This window comes from Mustelus asterias, chromosome 7 (assembly GCF_964213995.1).
Source record: "Mustelus asterias chromosome 7, sMusAst1.hap1.1, whole genome shotgun sequence".
NCBI lineage: Eukaryota > Metazoa > Chordata > Chondrichthyes > Carcharhiniformes > Triakidae > Mustelus > Mustelus asterias.
Genome location: NC_135807.1, coordinates 58,224,221 through 58,241,702, shown reverse-complemented (window position 1 = coordinate 58,241,702; position 17,482 = coordinate 58,224,221). Strand labels below are relative to the sequence as shown.

At 41.1% G+C, this 17,482-nt stretch overlaps 1 protein-coding gene across 3 annotated transcripts in view; it reads right to left on the bottom strand.

The window, feature by feature from the left end:
* efr3a (EFR3 homolog A (S. cerevisiae)) overlaps positions 1-17,482 on the bottom strand; it is a 178,053-nt gene that overhangs the window by 121,568 nt on the left and 39,003 nt on the right. For 2 of the 3 annotated variants that reach the window (XM_078216094.1, XM_078216095.1), the window contains exon 3: positions 2,954-3,091. The exons of the other annotated variant lie outside the window; for it this stretch is intronic. In XM_078216094.1, the coding sequence (XP_078072220.1) occupies positions 2,954-3,044 (91 nt within the window). In that variant the 5' untranslated portion in view covers positions 3,045-3,091. The remainder of the gene's footprint in view (positions 1-2,953; positions 3,092-17,482) is intronic. 3 annotated transcript variants of the gene reach the window in all.

Below are 17,482 nucleotides of genomic sequence, written 5' to 3'. Positions count from 1 at the left end.
AAGAATGCAGAAACGAATGGTTGCTGGGATGAGAAGTTTCGGTTATGAAGATAAATTAGAGAAGTTAGGAGTTTTCCTTGGGGAAAGGAAGGTTATGGGAAGATTTGATAGATGTATTAAAAATCATGAGGAGTCTGGACAGTAGATATGAAGAAACTGTCCCCATTCATGAAAGATATGAGAATGAGGGGGCACAGGTTTGAAGCAATTGGCAAAATAAACAAGTGATATATAAAGGAAAACCATTTCACGAACAAACGGTTACAGTCTGGAATATACTGCTCGAGAGTACGGTAGAGGCAGGTTGAATCAAGGCATTCAAAAGGGAATTAGACTGTCATCTGAAAAAGAAGAACGTGCAGGATTACAGGGAGAAGGCAGGAGAATGGTTAAGGGAATTGCTCATTCAGAGCACTGGTGCAGACATAATGCGCTGAATAGCTTCTAGCACTAACAATTCAGTAACTAAGCATTGGATTTTGCAATAACAACTTCCTTACTAATGGAACAAACTATTATAAGTGGCAAATAATGAACAGGAACCATAAGATCCAGCATGTGAAAGTTGTCCACACAAAATGCATTGTGTGTGCATTTTTGCTCTGTAATAGTTAAGAGAATGTTACATATGGCAATAGACATGTCAGCACATACACACAATAACAGAGATCAGACATCATCCCTGGTGCATTCAATTAAGATCACTACATCCTACTGCTAAGCAAAAAACACGGCCAACCATAACAATATTATAGTTGAGAACTAAAATCAACACTTTTAGCAGCGATTCTCATCTTTCAATGACCCAACTGTCCATTCATCTGTCACCGGAAATTATGTTCAGTCGTCAGTTGGACAGAACAAACAAAAATCTAGAAAATGAATTAGATTAAATTTGACACCTTTTCCTTTTTACCACAGTTAACCAGTATATTAAAAGAGGGAGCACAGCTGGAGCTAGCAATGGGGATTAACTAGAACATAAATAAGAAACACAGGGGAATATCGAGGGAAGAGTGATCATATCATAAGATTGCAAAGAGCACAAGATAAACACCAAAGTAATAAATTGTGGGGGTGCTGGAAAGAGCTGATAAAAAAAATGACAATGGAATTAAGGAAAGTAAACTCAAAAATTTTACTGAAATAGGTCACCAATGGGAAACATTAAATATGGTAATTAAGAGGGTCCAGGAGAAATATATCCACTGAAAACCAAGAACAAACCAGCCAGTAAGAGTATTCATCATGGATGAATAAAGAAAAAGGGCAAACTTGAACCTGAAGGAAAAGGCATACATTAAATGCACAGGCAAAAATGAGAGAGAATGGCAAAAGGGAATACAAGAAGCTCAGGAGAGAGATCAGAAACATTCAGAAGGCAAAGGTGAACTACAAAATTTAATTGTCAAGGAACGTAAAAAATAGTAAAGCATTTTACAAATAAAAAAACTAAATTCGGGATATATCCTTTTGGAAACAGACATGGTAAACCCAGGTAACAACAGCAAAATTACAGACATCAAATAATTACTTTGACTTAATATTTACCAGGGGGGTCAAATTGGCGGATTTGACATTAGAATAAAAGTTCAAGATAGCAAGAAGCAGATAATAGATAAACGAAACTACCTTAGGAGAATAAAACCTTGGTCCTGATGGATACTATATTAAAACTTAGGGAGTGAATGTCCTTACATAACAACAGGAAAATATTTAGAAACTAAAAATGGAAGTAGTCAGCACATATTTCAAAACTGAAATCATGCTTGGCTAATGTTATTGAATTATTTGAAGTAGCAAGAGAAAGGTCAGTTAAGGGTAATGAACATATGTTTAGAATTCCAAAGAGCCTTCAGTCAAGATTGCATTGTAGACTCAGGACCAAAGTCAGAAAGTATAAGGTTAGGAACCAAGCTACAAAATAGGAGAGAGAGAGAGAGAAAGTGATAAATAAGGGTAAAGAAAAGTGGAAAGGAACAAGAGTCAGTGCTGGAATTCACCACTATTCACCATTTACATGATATACTTCAAAACTTGCGGATAACACAAAATTGGTATGTGTAGTTATTGCAGAAGAGGACTGCAACAAAATACAGGAAGACATGAGTTAACTTACATTAATTAATGAAAAAGTAATATGGATAATGGTGAAGTGGTGCATTTTGACTGAAAGAGTAAGGAAACCACACGCTCCTTGGAAATTAAGTATCTAAATGCAATAGAGGAACAGAAGAACACAGAAGTGCAAAAGGTAATGATATAGGTCAATAAGACATACAAAAGCACTGAGCTTTATTCCTAGAAGTATAGAATTGAAAAGGAGAAAAGTTACGTTCCACAGAACTGTGGTTCGACCACATTAGGAATATTGCAATTAATCCGATAAAAGGACAAAGGCACGGAGAAGGTGCAAAAAATTATTACTCGAATGATGCCAGAACAGAGAGATATCCAACCAAGAAAGACTGAACTGGCTGAGATATTTTTATGAAAGACACCAAAGACAAAGTGGGCCAAATGACATGTTTCTGTGCTGCAAAAAAACTATGCACAACTATACAACTAATAAATGTATGGTTAATTTTAAGAATTCAACATACTATATAGATTGCAACGCATATCCACCTGGAATTTCCACAGGATTCTCCGATCATCCATTGTAACATCAGTGGAAGATCCGGAGAACAAGAAACATTGTGAACAACCATTTTCTCTGAGCTTTCCAAGTTATTTGGAGATCAACACATCCTATAGAATTTCTACACCATTGTTTGCAGTATTTTAGACCAAAGGTTTGAAAGATTTATACATAACAAACTTATATAAAATTGATCCATTGTATTTTGTCGAGAGAGAATGTGTCCTCATTTTTCAGATATCAAACTAATTACATATCCCACATAAACAATAAAGTGCACTATAAATAGAAAGATACATTATTCTAACTTACCACAGGACAGCAAGGATCTTGATTCCCACCCAGTGTTAAACCTGTAGACTTGTTCAGGTTCAGCTCTTGGTACCTGAATATACCTTCGCATCCTGTACACTCTGTAGCTTCAGACTTAAGACTTAGATTTCACTGCACCTACAGAATTGTATACCCACAGTCAGATAGATGATATTTGGACTCTGCTTACAGTAACACTAGATGAGTTTATATCAAATAAAGTAGTTTCCAATTAACATCAGGTATGGCCACTGCCTAGACAAACAGGATGTCAAAACTGGGGATACAAGACCTCAAAAAGCAATGGTGATTGTCTAATGTTAAAAAGCTTCACTTTTCGAATGCAGGCGATACTGGTCATGTGTCAGTCTGAAAATTTAAATGGAGAAATTTTCCCCTGCTGGGAAAATGAATTTAAAGCATTTAATTACATGCTCACCAAATGCTGGAGTTTTGCTTTTCAATTTAATAGATTTGGAATGGGCCATTTATACCAATCTTGTAGCCTCTGCCACCTTGGGAGGTCAAGTACCAGTAATGTTACCCTGAATAACCACAGCAAACAACTCCACATTTCACAATTACCATAAATTGCCTACCTCCTTTGCTATAAATAGAATTTGAAGAATTAGACTGAAAAGTACACATGTATTCGATAGGGATACCAAACTACAGGGAACAGCAACATGCTTTAAGTCAGATGAGCAACACAGAATGATAGACCAACTTGTGCTAGATTTACAAGTTGCAATCTCAAAACTACAAGCCAACTATGAAGAAACTAATACTGTAATGGAAACACATCTAATTAAGAGGTCATCCAAGCCAAGAATTTAAAAAGCATTCTTAATCCAGCAAGAATGGGTACATGCAGTATCAGACAAATGCCTAAAACACACTAAATTCAAACACACACCCCACACCCTTTTAACTTTACAGTTGAAAGTTCAGAAGAATGAGCATTAAGGGAACCATAGGCCTTCAGCATATTTTAACTTTCAATACTGTATTTTTGTGTCTTGAACTTCTACAAACTCATATCAGGAACTATTATATTTTAAGACAGTCTATGGGGCCGATTTTAAAGTTGGGCGTCGGGCCTTTAACGCGATCTGCACCCGAATCCAAGCAGATTGCGGCTTTACCGACACCCGATTCGGGTGCGGGTCCGGCCCGCGCCTGAATCGGGCGGCCCAACGATTTAAATGCATTTGCATGCATTTAAATCGACTTAATGAACCGCGCGCCCAACTCTATCGCCAAATCCCACTTTACCGTCTACGGGTCCGATCCGCATCCGCGCTGTAGGCGACCTGCAAAATAAAAGTCTGAAGTCGTCGCTGCAGTTTCTGAAGAGTGGGGTCAGAGCCTGCAACGGCTCTCTGACCCAGGTCATCGGTGATGTATATCCTCTGGGGGGGGGGGTGTGTGTGTGTGTGTGTGTGTGTGTGTGTGTGTGTGTGTGTCACGTATCATCCTCTGGGGGGAGGGGGTTCCGCTGCCAGTCTGCGGCCGATCCCTCCTCCCCACTGGAGGAACGATTCCCTCCGCCGGAGTGGCCGCATACTTCAAACACCAAGACTGTCATCATTCACCTCAGCGGAACGCAACAGTGCCACACTTTCTTTGCACCATCTGTTCAGGGCACTGATGCAGAATGAAACGACCAGGGTAAATGCCAAAGACTAAGTAGATTTGTGATATGAGCCATGTTCGTCCGAAGGAGTAAATAGAAGGATAAATAATCTTGAGTTATTCATTTGGATCTGAGTTGTCTCTTGGTACCTCGGCGAAGATGGTGTGTTTTGTTTGCACTGCTGAAGCAGCTTTACATTGATAATTCCCACTGCTTGTTCAAGTTCACTCAGTTGACCAGTGGAACGCTGAGGTGAATGTTGACAGTCTCGGTGTTTAAAGTACGCGGCCACTCCGGTGGAGGGAATCGTTCTCCGGTGGGGAGGAGGGAACCCCCCCCAGAGGATGATACGTCACACCCCCCTCCTTCTCTCTTCCCCCCCCGCCCCACAACCAGAAGACGATCGCCAGAGAGCCGTTCTCTCCGCTTTCTGCTTTTTTTTTCTTTCGCGCCCGGGCACGCTCGTCAGATTTTTTTCGAACTGCGCATGCGCAGTTCTGAGCTCCGATCGGTCCGCCAGCGCTAAGCCCCACCCACAGCGCGAATCGGACCGGAGCCGGCAAAACGCGTATGGGCGCGCTGCAGAGAGGATTCCAGGCGCGGATCTATTTGACGCCCGGATTCGGCACTTAGACTCAAAATGGTAAAATTCCCCCCTATGTGTTGGTGTCAGTGGAGCACTCTCACCTTTCTGATTTGATTTGTCACATGTATTAACATACAGTGAAAAATATTGTTTCTTGCACGCTTTACAGCATACCATTCATAGAGAAAGAAACGAGAGAGTGCAGAATGTAGTGTTACAAGTCATACCTAGGGTGTAGAGAAAGGTCAACTTAATGCAAGGCAAGTCCATTCAAAAGTCTGACAGCAGCAGGGAAGAAGCTGTTCTTGAGTTGGTTGGTATGTGACCTCAGACTTCTGTATCTTTTTCCTGATGGAAGAAGGTGGAAGAAAGAATATCTGGAGTGTGTAGGGTCTTAATTATGCTGGCTGCTTTGCCGCGGCAGCGGGAAGTGTAGACACAGAATGGATGGGAGGCTGGTTTGCGTGATGGATTCTCACCTTAAAGGTCAGAATACTGAGAGTCTAGGACTCAATGCAGATACCAACGCATAATCTGAGTAGATCCATCATTACAGTACTGTTGGAGGTATAGTCTTTCTGTTGCGATGTAAACCACACCTTTGCCTGACCTCTTGAGATGGATGTAAAACATTTCAAGACACTATTTCAAAGAAGGACAAAGGTAGTCTAAGAGTATCTTGCTCAATATTTATCACCCGGTTGACATTACTCAAACACATTTAGTTGGTCTTTATCCTATTACAGTTTTGTGGTTGTGTGCGCAAACTTTGGTTTGGTGGGTATAGGGAGGAACAGATGGTCTCAATCTTATTGACGTGAGGTCCATGGGCTTCTCACACCTCTGTTAGAGATAGGGGATAAAAGCAATTTAAGCATGATTGTGGGGACAAAAAAAAGCCAGAGTTTATCTTTTCATTTGAGGATGACCTCAATAGTGATTTTGAGAGAGGAAAGCAAGACCCAATTTGCTGTGGTCTAACTAGATCTGACAGTGAAGGACTAAATAAATCAGTTGTGCCCTAGATGCACTCAGGTCTGCCACCTTGGACTTAGAAGCTTAAAATCTGGGACCACGGTAATGAGAAACGGCAAAATGGGAACAGAGTAAAGATTCTTTTGGGGACAAAGGAATAAAGATGGAGGTGAGGAACTCATCAAATGCTCGAATCAATTGTATAGCAAGTAGAAGTGCTGCAAAGTGGGATTGCGTGGATTGTCTCGGTCTTACAAGATTTGGGAGAACACCTAAAAGGCTACGTGCTGATTTTTGATATTGCAAACTCAAGCTATTACAACAATCTCTGACAAAAACTGATATATTTTCACTAAATTCAGCTCTCCTGAGTATTGTAATAAAGAAAGTAACGATATATCCAAATCCATTTCTACAGCTATTAAGTACCTGAAGACAAGATTTGTGGGGCAGACAGATATACATGGGTTAGACTTCAGCTGGAATATTGTATCCAAGACACTAGTTAAACCTCAGCTGGAGTATTATGGGCAGTTCTGGGTGTCACACTACATGAAGGATGTTATTGTATTGGAAAGAGTGCAGTATGTTCCAGGGATGAGAAACTTCAGTAATAAGGATAGATTGGAAAGGTTAAGACTGTTCTCCTTGGAGAGAAGGTGACTAAGATGAGATTTGATAGAGATGTTCAAAATCATGAGGGGGCTGGATAGGGTAGATAGGGAGAAACTGCACCCCATGGTAAAAGAATCAAGAACAGATTTAAGGTGATTTGCAAAAATAGCAAATGTGATTTAAAAAACCTTTTCACACAGTGAGTGGTTCTGGTCTGAAATGCACTGCCTGGAAGTTTGGTGGAGGCAGGTGCAATTGAGGCATTCCAGAAGGCATTAGATGATTACTTGAATAGAAACAATGTGCAGGGATACAGGGAAAAGGCAGGAGAATGGCTCTAAGCCATAATGCTCGTTTGGACAGCTGGTGCAGACAAGAGGGGTCAAACGGCCTCCTCCTGCACCGTAACAATTCTGTAATAAGAAAACTCAATATGCATGTGTAGATGTCGAATGTTGGAACTATTTAAAAACAAATGCATGCTTGCTCATATCAGAATTTCAGTTGTGTGGCAAAGCAGTTAACGGTCGCTCACAGTAACTGGCACTATACAAACATACCTTCTGATGTTTCACTGGTACAGAGAACATTTACAACATTTGGAACTGCTGCAGCTACAAAACTGCTTCTAATGACAATTTAAGTTATGTTTTTTAAAAAGGTAATCAAGATTTCTCTGTTCATGGAAATACTAACCGAATACAAATTTACACAAATTTGAAGCAGACTTTAACTCACATTTAGCTACAGTAGGGAATATAATGGACTGCAACTGAAGGAGCATTTGTTCATCAACATTTCAGAAGAATGATAATCTGGTTAATCTGTTTAAGCAAGGTCAACTCAATGATACTGGGTGTGATGTATATAATGCAAAGTAAAAGCAAATGGGGTTGCAAATACCTTCATGAGCAGCATGAAGTTTACACAAATGGCACCTTAAAACAAAATCTCTCTCCTGTATGAACTATACTATTGGTGTTAATTGTGCAATAGCAGCCCCCATTTCAAATCCTTCTGTGAAAAATAACACAAGTGTGGTGAAACAATCTGGAAGTGCTGCAGGTCTGAAACAAACTATACCAACTCTGCACTTGCATCGGTAAAAGACAGGATATCCAGATTCTTTAATAGTGACCTTCCTTCGGTTTAAATAGACTGAACTGATTACCATTTGACAAAATAAAACATACAGTGGGGAATGCTCCAGTTTGTATTCGGGCACATAATACATAGCTTCATTTCAAAGATCATTACAAAGTCCAGCAATGTCCTTTCTTGTGTAGAACATCCATCTGTCTTTCAGAAAGGCTGTAAATTAAGGCCAGGTGTTGTGAGGACCTGTCCCACTCCCAAAAAAATCATGTTTTGCTTTTGTGATGAACTGCCCTTAAGAAGGTGGTGGTGAGCTGCCTTCCTGAACTGTTGCACTACACGTGGTGAAGGTACACCCAGTGCTTTTAGGAGGGAGTTCCAGAATTTTGACCCACTGACAGTGAAGGAATTTCTAACTGAGGATGGTGAGTGACTTGGAGGGGAACCTTCAAGTACTGGTGCTTCCAGGTATCAGCTGCCCTTCTCCTTTTAGATGATAGTGGTCATGGGTTTGTAACGTGCTGGCTTAATAAGCCTTGGTGATAGGTAATTCATGATGTCAAGCAGCTCACAAAAACCTATTCTCAAATCTGCACACAAACCCTATCACTTCATTGAGCAAGATTCCTTTATTTTGTTTTAGCCAGATTATTTACATCAAATTGCTACTGTGGCCTTTGTGCCATTCTCACCAGATACAGCCTACTCTTGTTAATTTATAGTAGACTTTTGTCATGAATGATCCAATATGTCAATTTCAGCCATGAAACAAAATAATTTTTGAAATGCATCTAATTGAAATGGAGTACAGTTAACAAAAATACAACTGAAGTTATCACTTCACAAGCTACTCTAATTGTGGGGATTTTTTTCTAAACTCTAATTGTGGTTAGCTGGCAGGCATATCAATGAAAAAAGGAATTCCAACAGGACATCTGAGTTAGCAATCACACATAACCGGACAGCAAATCAGTTACACAATCCAGTTCATATACCTTTGTCTGCTCATTGGATACGTTTGCCAAGAGTCCTTCCTCACTAAAGAACTGCACCTTTCTCCCATTCAGAATTCACAAAGTCCATTATCAGTCGAAATCAAGGTATAAGAAATTCCTCAGCAATGGATTCAAAAGTCACATTTGCTGGCAGTGACAGCAGAGAATTCAGGAGCTCAGAGGCACAAGTGCTTCAGAGTTAGCAATTAGTATTTCTTGCGTTCTCAACTGTCACCAAATCCTCCCTCCTGGGATGATTTGACAATGCCAAAGCAGTTAGTACTGAACTTTGCTTTCAACTCCTCCTGTGATGAAGAGATCATGTGGATTGCATTCAAAAAATTTAACAAAAATTGAATCACTCTTAGCAATTACTTTTTAACACCTTAGAATCATAGAATCGCTACAGTGGAGAAAGAGGCCAGTCAGCCCATCGACCATGCAATGACAACAATCCCACCCAGGGCCTATCCCCCGTAACCCCACGTATTTATCCTACTAATCTCCCTGACACTAAGGAGCAATTTAGCACGGCCAGTCAACCTAACCCACATATCTTTGGACTGTGGGAGGAAACCGAAGCACCCAGAAGAAACCCATGCAGACACAGGAAGAACATGCAAACTCCATACAGACAGTTACCCGAAGCCGGTATTGAACTCGGGTCCCTGGGGCTGTGAGGCAGCAGTGCTAAAAACTGTGCCACCATGCTTTTGTGCTATCTCTTGGTATAAAATCAAACCAGCATCCCACTGCTTGCATCATAAATATGTTTTGTGGTAGAAATATTAGATTGGTTGCATCCATATGTTAGAACATCTGGTTTAGCACTTTCTCTCAACCAGCTGTATCTTGAGCCCTGCATGTTCAATTTACATATATCCAGACAGCACAGCAGTTCAGTTTTACACCCCAGTGGCCAAGAAACATGACCTCTCCCAGCAGCACAAAAATTAGAATTGTATCATCATTGAGCTAGAGGGCACTGCATTATGGATCTGCATGCAATGCAATGTAAAGGTGCTCAGCACAGCGCAGGTTAACATGGGACTGGAGAACAGCACGGCTCATGGTATGATGCACAGAATCACATGGTAAGAATCTCTGGGAGAACAGTCAAGAATAAAATTCTGTAAGCAGGAAGCCATGATTGGATCAAGGTTGTAATTAATTCTGGAGGCAAGGAGTCCTGAAAGAATCCAAATTGAACATTGATAAGAATGTAACAAATTGGAGGAAGAGTAGGTTATTCAGAAAGCAGGTAACATCACCATTTATTAATAATTTGGATCAGTTAATTAATTTTTTGCATTCAATTGTCCACAGATTTTTTTTCAATTCTACAAATAGATTCAAGCTAACATTTTTTTTTAATCCAAAAAGTAGGGACGTTTTGTTATGTTTGAATATCTTTTCATTTATTAAAAAGAAAACAAATTATTTTTACTTTAAGCTCTCTCCTATTCCATACTTTAACAAAGGCTTTTAAAAAATGACGATAAACCTTTCGTAGATGTCCATACCTCAGTCGACCTAAATTCAGAAGAGCAAAAATAAACCCAGCTAGAATAACCCTCCTGGCACTAGTTTTTTTTAAAAACTGAATACAAAATTGGATGGGAGAGGGAGGAGAACTTTTCAACTTTTCAACCAGCTTTAGGCAATTCAATGCAGCAGCCAGAAAAAATGTGCAATTCCTGTAATTTTGCTCCATTTATCATTTATTTTAAACAAACTATAGACGATTCAGAAAATAAATGAAATCAAAATTTTGAATATCATTGTTACAAAGAAGAAAAACTACAGTTGATGTGGTCTTAATCAATTGCAAAATGGTTCATACTAACAGACGTTTGGACCCAAGAGGCAGAAATAGACTCCAGTGCAGCAAAATTGCTTTTTAGTTCAATACCACACCACTTCACTTTCCCCACTCCATAAGTGTGAAGATTCTGTCATTCAGAAAAATGAGACAAAAAACAACATTCATAAGAAAGGAACAAAGTACTATGCGAGAAAAGCTCTCTGCTGCCAACTAACAATATGTGACCTTTAATTGTGCTGCTATTTGGATTTGGCATCTGCAGAGCATACAGAGAAGCTGATCTATTCAGGTTTTGATCCTTTGCTTGATAGGGTAGCACTTCAATTCCAAGTGCCTGGAGAGCATGCAATAGGAAATTCTGCTGTCACAAGTCATTTTCAGACTTAAAAGATGCACTGCAGAACAGTACAAGGAGAAATCAGAATATTTTTCTGCCCAACGGGTTCCTCGAATGCATTACTACAAGTGGCTATTAAAGTCGAATTCAATCAAGGTGTTTAAGTGGGAATTAAACACTGTGCGGTACAGGGAAATGGAATTAAGCCAGATCCAATAAATAAAAAAATACACCAGCATAGACACAAAGGACCTGAATGGTCTCCTTATGTATTAAAATTTCTATGATTCCACCTACAAAGGAACTATCCACAAAGTTTCAATGCACTGCCCTTAGCTTTTTCAGACAGCACTTTGTGATAATTCTGCTGTTCGTACTTTCCAAAACCCATCTTGTTTATTATCCCAATATTTTTGACTTACCCCTTTTGTCCCTTAATCAATACTGCCATCCATCCCTTTTCCTATCTTTCCTAAACACCCAGCATCTAGGAATATTTAATAATCAGTCTGGGGCTTCTTTGAGCCAGGTTCCTGTTAGAGGGACAACATTATATTTCCACATGGCAATCTGCTCTGGCAATTCACCAAAATTATTTACATACATGCACTGTACACCATTACTTTTGCCCTTACTTTGAACTCTGAATGGGAATAAGGCAGGAAAAGTGGAGTTGGGATTATCATTTCAGATCAGACATGATCTCATTGAATGGCGGTGTAGACTCGATGGGCTGAATGGCTTACTTCTGCTCCTCCGTCTTATAGTCTTACAGTATAACCCACCCAGTACCTTATTTCCTACAGTAGTGCTGTCCCTCCAGTATTCTATGTGGTTTATGATTGCTCTCTGATATTACCTCCTGCTTCCTACAGCCCTGCCAAGTTGGTTCGAATCCTCCCAAATCACAGGTACAGAAAATAATCAAAGAGGCTAATGGGAGTGGGTAGAAGTTATGTTACAAAGCACTGGTCAGGCCACACCTGGAATACGGAGAGCAGTTCTGGGCATCACATCTCAGAAAGGCCTTGCGAGAATGCAGTGCAACTTTAGCAGAATGAAACTGGGTGCCCAAGGGTGAAATTGTGAGGGGTTGCATTCCCTTGAATTTATAAGGTGATTTGATCTAAGTGATCGAATGGGAAATAGAGTAGATAAAGACTGTGCTCATTCGTACTGCAGCATTAGAAGAAGCACCTCCTGCATATGCACAGATATTGTGCCTGTTGCAGTGAATCAGTCTGGGACTTTATCACTTGCAACTACACAGACATCCTAAATTAAGTTTTAAGATGCAAACTGGATTATGTTATGGTATTAGGGAGTAAATTAAAACAGAATGATGTTATAATTGACTTTTCCCTAAATGCTCAGTTCATTTCTCAGTCATTAAAAATTCTCATCAGAAATACTTTGGGGTATTGCTTTTTCATGTTGGATTTTTTGCAGATGCTATCAAAAAGACTGAGGTGCACCAAAATGCGTGGGCTTACTCAATCTTACATTTAATAACTTTCATTGCTTTTTATAAATGAATGTATACTTCAATAAGAAAATAAATACTTAAATTTTAAAAATCATTACCCAACTCAAGATGACTCTGATTAAGACGCCCATTGACTACCTACTTAGCTAATTGAGAATTGTCTTCACAAAACCTTTCCAATTTGCTTTGGAAAACTGTTCAGAATCACAAATTTCTTGTAATGCAGTGTAGTGTTCCTGCCTTTGAGTTGGAAGCTCTGGGTTCAAGACCCACCCCAGAACTTGATGGCCAAGAAAGGTGTGTAATAATGCAGTGTATTTGGGTGCCACTGAGTAAGCCACTATTTATTGCGCATCCCTAATTACCCTCGAGAAGATGGTGGTGAACTGCCGTTTTAAATTGCTACAGTCCATGTGTTGTAGGGACACCCATAGTGCTGTTAGGAATGGAGTTCCAGGAATCTCAGAATCTTGAGAGTGTAGAAGGAGGCCATTCAACAAATTGAATCTGCACTGACTCTCAGAAAGCACACTCTTTTTAGTCGCACCCCCTACCTTATCCCCAGAACTTTGTTTCGGATAGCAATCCAATTCCCTTTGAATACCTTATTCAAACCCGCCTCCACCACCATCTCGGGTAAGTTTGTTCCAGGCTCCAACCACCCTCTAAGTGAAAATACTTTTACTCATCATTTTTACCTTTTTGCCCCTTATTTTGAATCTGTGCTCTCATTCTTGATGCTCTTAAGTGGGAATAATTTCTCATTATTGGCCCTGCCCATACTCCTCAGGATCTTGAATACCTCTTATCAAGTCTCCCCTCAGCCTTCTTTTCTCCCAAAAGAACAAGGTCTCCAATCAAGCCTTGTAGCTACAGTTCTTCAGCTCTGGAATCTACTCTGTACTCTCTCCGATGCCTTCAAGTTGTTCTTCAAATATGGCACCCAGAACTGGATACACTACTATAGATGAGGCCCGACTAGTGTAAATACGGGTTCCACGTGACTGACACGCGCGCACACACACGCACACATCCCTCTTTCCTGCATCTCCTTTAGAGTTTCTCCCTTTATTTTACTGTCTCTCCATATTCTTCCTGCCAAAATGAATCACCTCACACTTCTTCTGCCACTTGTTTGCTAAATCCACCAACATGTCTACATCTTTCTGAAGTTCAAGACTATCCTCATAGTTGACATTTTCAATCTTCTTCATCTGCAAATTTTGAAATCGTGTCCTAAACACCACAGTCTAGGTCATTAATTGTCAGGAAGAGCAAAGGTCTCAATGCTGACTGCGAGGGAACTCCACGACAAACCTTCCTCCAATCTGAACAGCAACAATTTATCACTAATCAGTTTCCTGCAAGTGCCTACTTTCCCTTTATTGCTCGAGCTAGAATTTTGCTCACAAGTCTGTTATATGGCACTGTATCAAATACTTTTTGAAAATCCATATATACCATGTCATGTATCAACCTCCTGAGTTACCTCCTCAAAAACTTCAGCAAGTTAAACATGATTTTCCCTTAATGAATCCATAGTGCCTTTCCATAATTATCCTGCACTTGTCTAAATGACTATTGATTTTGTCCCAAACTATAGTTTCCAGAGGTTTCCCTACCACTGAAGACAAAATGACAGGTCTGCTCTGTACTATTCCTATCTCAGTCTATATTTGGATAATTGAAGTCCACCTTTATAATTACTCTATAATTCTTGCCCCTCTCAGTAATTTCTTTGCAAATTTGTTTCTCTATATCCCTTCCACTAGGTGGTCGTCTATATACTATACCCCCCTCCTCCTTGCACCTTTCTTTTCTGTCTCTCCTAAATCCTTGTACCAAGGATTTTTAATCCCCAGTCCTGCCTTTCTTTGAGCCAGGTCTGGTCTATGGCGATAATATCATAGCTCCATTTGTCAATGTGTGCCTGCAGTTCACCAATCTTAATAATCACACTCTGTGTATTCACATGCATGCACATTAAGCCCGATTTAAGTTTTATTTTCCCCTTAATCTGACCTCATACAATGACTTATTATTGTCTACTCTAATTCTATCAAACTCTCCAAGTATTATTTATCTGGATACTGCTCTGAAATGTCCTCATCAGTTAATGCTTCCCACTGCCAGTTTTATCCTCTCCACTCCGAGTTTCCCCTCAGGTTCCCATCCCTTGCCAATACAGTTTAGGCCCTCGCCAACAACACTAGCACACCGCTCAAGGACATTATTACCAGCCCTGTTATTGTGTAATCTGTCCTTCTGTTCAGGATCCACCTGCCCAAGAACTGCTCTCAAAGGCTCAGAAATCTAAAGCCCTCCCTCCTACTCCACTTCTCCAGGATTTTGACACCATGACAATGAAGAAATGGCAATATAGTTCCAAGTCAGTATGTTGCGTGGGTTGGAAGGGAACTTGCAGAAGGTGGCGTTCCTATGGATCGACTGCCCTTATCCTTCTAGGTAGTCACAGTCACAGCTCCTGCTATCGAAGGAGCTTGGTGAGTTGCTGAAGTGCACCTTGTAGATGGTACATACTACTGCAATTATGCATCAGTGGTGGAGGAAGTGCATGTTTAATATTGTGAATGTGATGTCAATCATACAGGCTGCTTGGACCTGTCTAATATCTTGAGTTTTGTTGGAGATGCACCTGATCCAGGCAAGTGGAGAGCGTTCCATCACATTCCTCTGGAGGAATACAAAGTAAGTAGGAAAGAACTCAAACGAGGAATTAGAAGGGCAAAAAGGGGTCACGAAATGTCCTTGGCAGACAGGATTAAGGAGAATCCCAAGGCATTTTATTCATACGTTAGGTACAAAAGGGTTGTCAGGGAAAAAAATCAGGCCTCTCAGGGACAAAAGTGGGGAATTATGCTTAGAGCCCAAAGAAGTAGGGGAGATCCTAAATGAATACTTTGCGTCGGTATTCACAAAGGAGAGGGATGTGTTGACTGGGAGTGTCTCAGAGGGGAGTGTTGACCCGTTAGAGAAAATCTCCATTACAAGGGAGGAAGTGTTAGGTTTTTTAGGGAATATAAAGACTGACAAATCCCCAGGGCCTGATGGAATCTATCCAAGGCTGCTCAGGGAACCGAGAGATGAAATCGCTGGGCCTCTGATGCAAATCTTTGTCTCGTCACTGGACACAGGTGAGGTCCCAGAGGATTGGACGATTGCTAACGTGGTCCCGTTATTTAAGAAGGGTAGGATGTATGCGCATTTAGAAAGGAATAAATTCATTAACGATAGTCAGCATGGTTTTGTGAGGGGGAGGTCATGCCTCACTAACCTGGTGGAGTTTTTTGAAGAAGTGACTAGAATGGTTGACAAGGGAAGGGCCGTGGATGTCGTCTATATGGACTTCAGTAAAGCGTTTGACAAAGTCCCTCATGGTAGGTTGGTGCAAAAGGTTGGATCTCATGGGATAAAGGGGGAGGTGGCTAGATGGGTGGAGAACTGGCTTGGTCACAGAAGACAGAGGGTGGTAGTGGAAGGGTCTTTTTCCGGCTGGATGCCTGTGACTAGTGGTGTTTCGCAGGGCTCTGTATTGGGACCTCTGCTGTTTGTGATTTATATAAACGATCTGGAAGAAGGTGTAACTGGGGTGATCAGTAAGTTTGCGGACGACACAAAAATGGCTGGACTTGCAGATAGTGAGGAACATTGTCAGAGGCTACAGAAGGATATAGATCGGCTGGAAATTTAGGCAAAGAAATGACAGATGGAGTTCAATCCAGATAAATGCGAAGTGATGCATTTTGGTAGAACTAACGTTGGGGGGAGCTATACGATAAATGGCAGAACCGTAAAGGGTGTAGATACGCAGAGGGACCTGGGTGTGCAAGTCCACAGATCCTTGAAGGTGACGTCACAGGTGGAGAAGGTAGTGAATAAGGCATATGGTATGCTTGCCCTTATAGGACGGGGCATAGAGTATAAAAGTTGGGGTCTGATGGTGCAGTTGCATAGAACGTTGGTTCGGCCGCTTTTGGAATACTGCGCCCAGTTCTGGTCGCCACACTACCAGAAGGGCGTGGAGGCTTTAGAGAGAGTGCAGAGGAGGTTTACCAGGATGTTGCCTGGTATGGAAGGGCTTAGTTATGAGGAGCGATTGGGTAAACTGGGTTGTTCTCACTGGAAAGACGGAGGATGAGGGGTGACCTAATAGAGGTGTATAAAATTATGAAAGGCATAGATAGGGTGAACAGATAGGGTGAACGGTGGGAAGCTTTTTCCCAGGTCGGTGGTGACGTTCACAAGGGGTCATAGGTTCAAGGTGAGGGGGGATATCAGAAGGACGTATTTTACACAGAGGGTGGTGGGGGCCTGGAATATGCTGCCGGGCAAGGTGGTGGAGGCGAACACACTTGGAACGTTTAAGACTTATCTGGATGGCCACATGAACGGAGTGGGAATGGAGGGATACAAAAGAATGGTCTAGTTTGGACCAGGAAGCGGCACGGGCTTGGAGGGCCAAAGGGCCTGTTCCTGTACTGTACTGTTCTTTGTTCCTCACTTGTGCCTTGTCAAAGGTGGACAAGCTTTGGGGATTCAGAATTCCCAGCCTCTAACTTGCTTATGTAGCCACATTATTATGGCTGGTCCTGTTCAGTTTCTGGTCAATGGTAACCCCCCAGGATCTTGAGAATTCAGCGATAGTAATGCCATTGAGCATTAAGTAGCAATGGTTAGATTCTCTCTTGTTGAAAATGGTCATTGCCTGACACTTGTTTTGTAAGAGGGAGGTCGTGCCTTACAAATTTGGTGGAGTTTCTTGAGGAAGTGACAAAAATGGTTGACAAAGGAAGGGCCGTGGATGTCATCTATATGGATTTCAGTAAGGCATTTGACAAAGTCCCACATGGCAGGTTGGTTAAGAAGGTTAAGGCTCATGGGATACAAGGAGAAGTGGCTAGATGGGTGGAGAACTGGCTTGGCCATAGGAGACAGAGGGTAGCGGTCGAAGAGTCTTT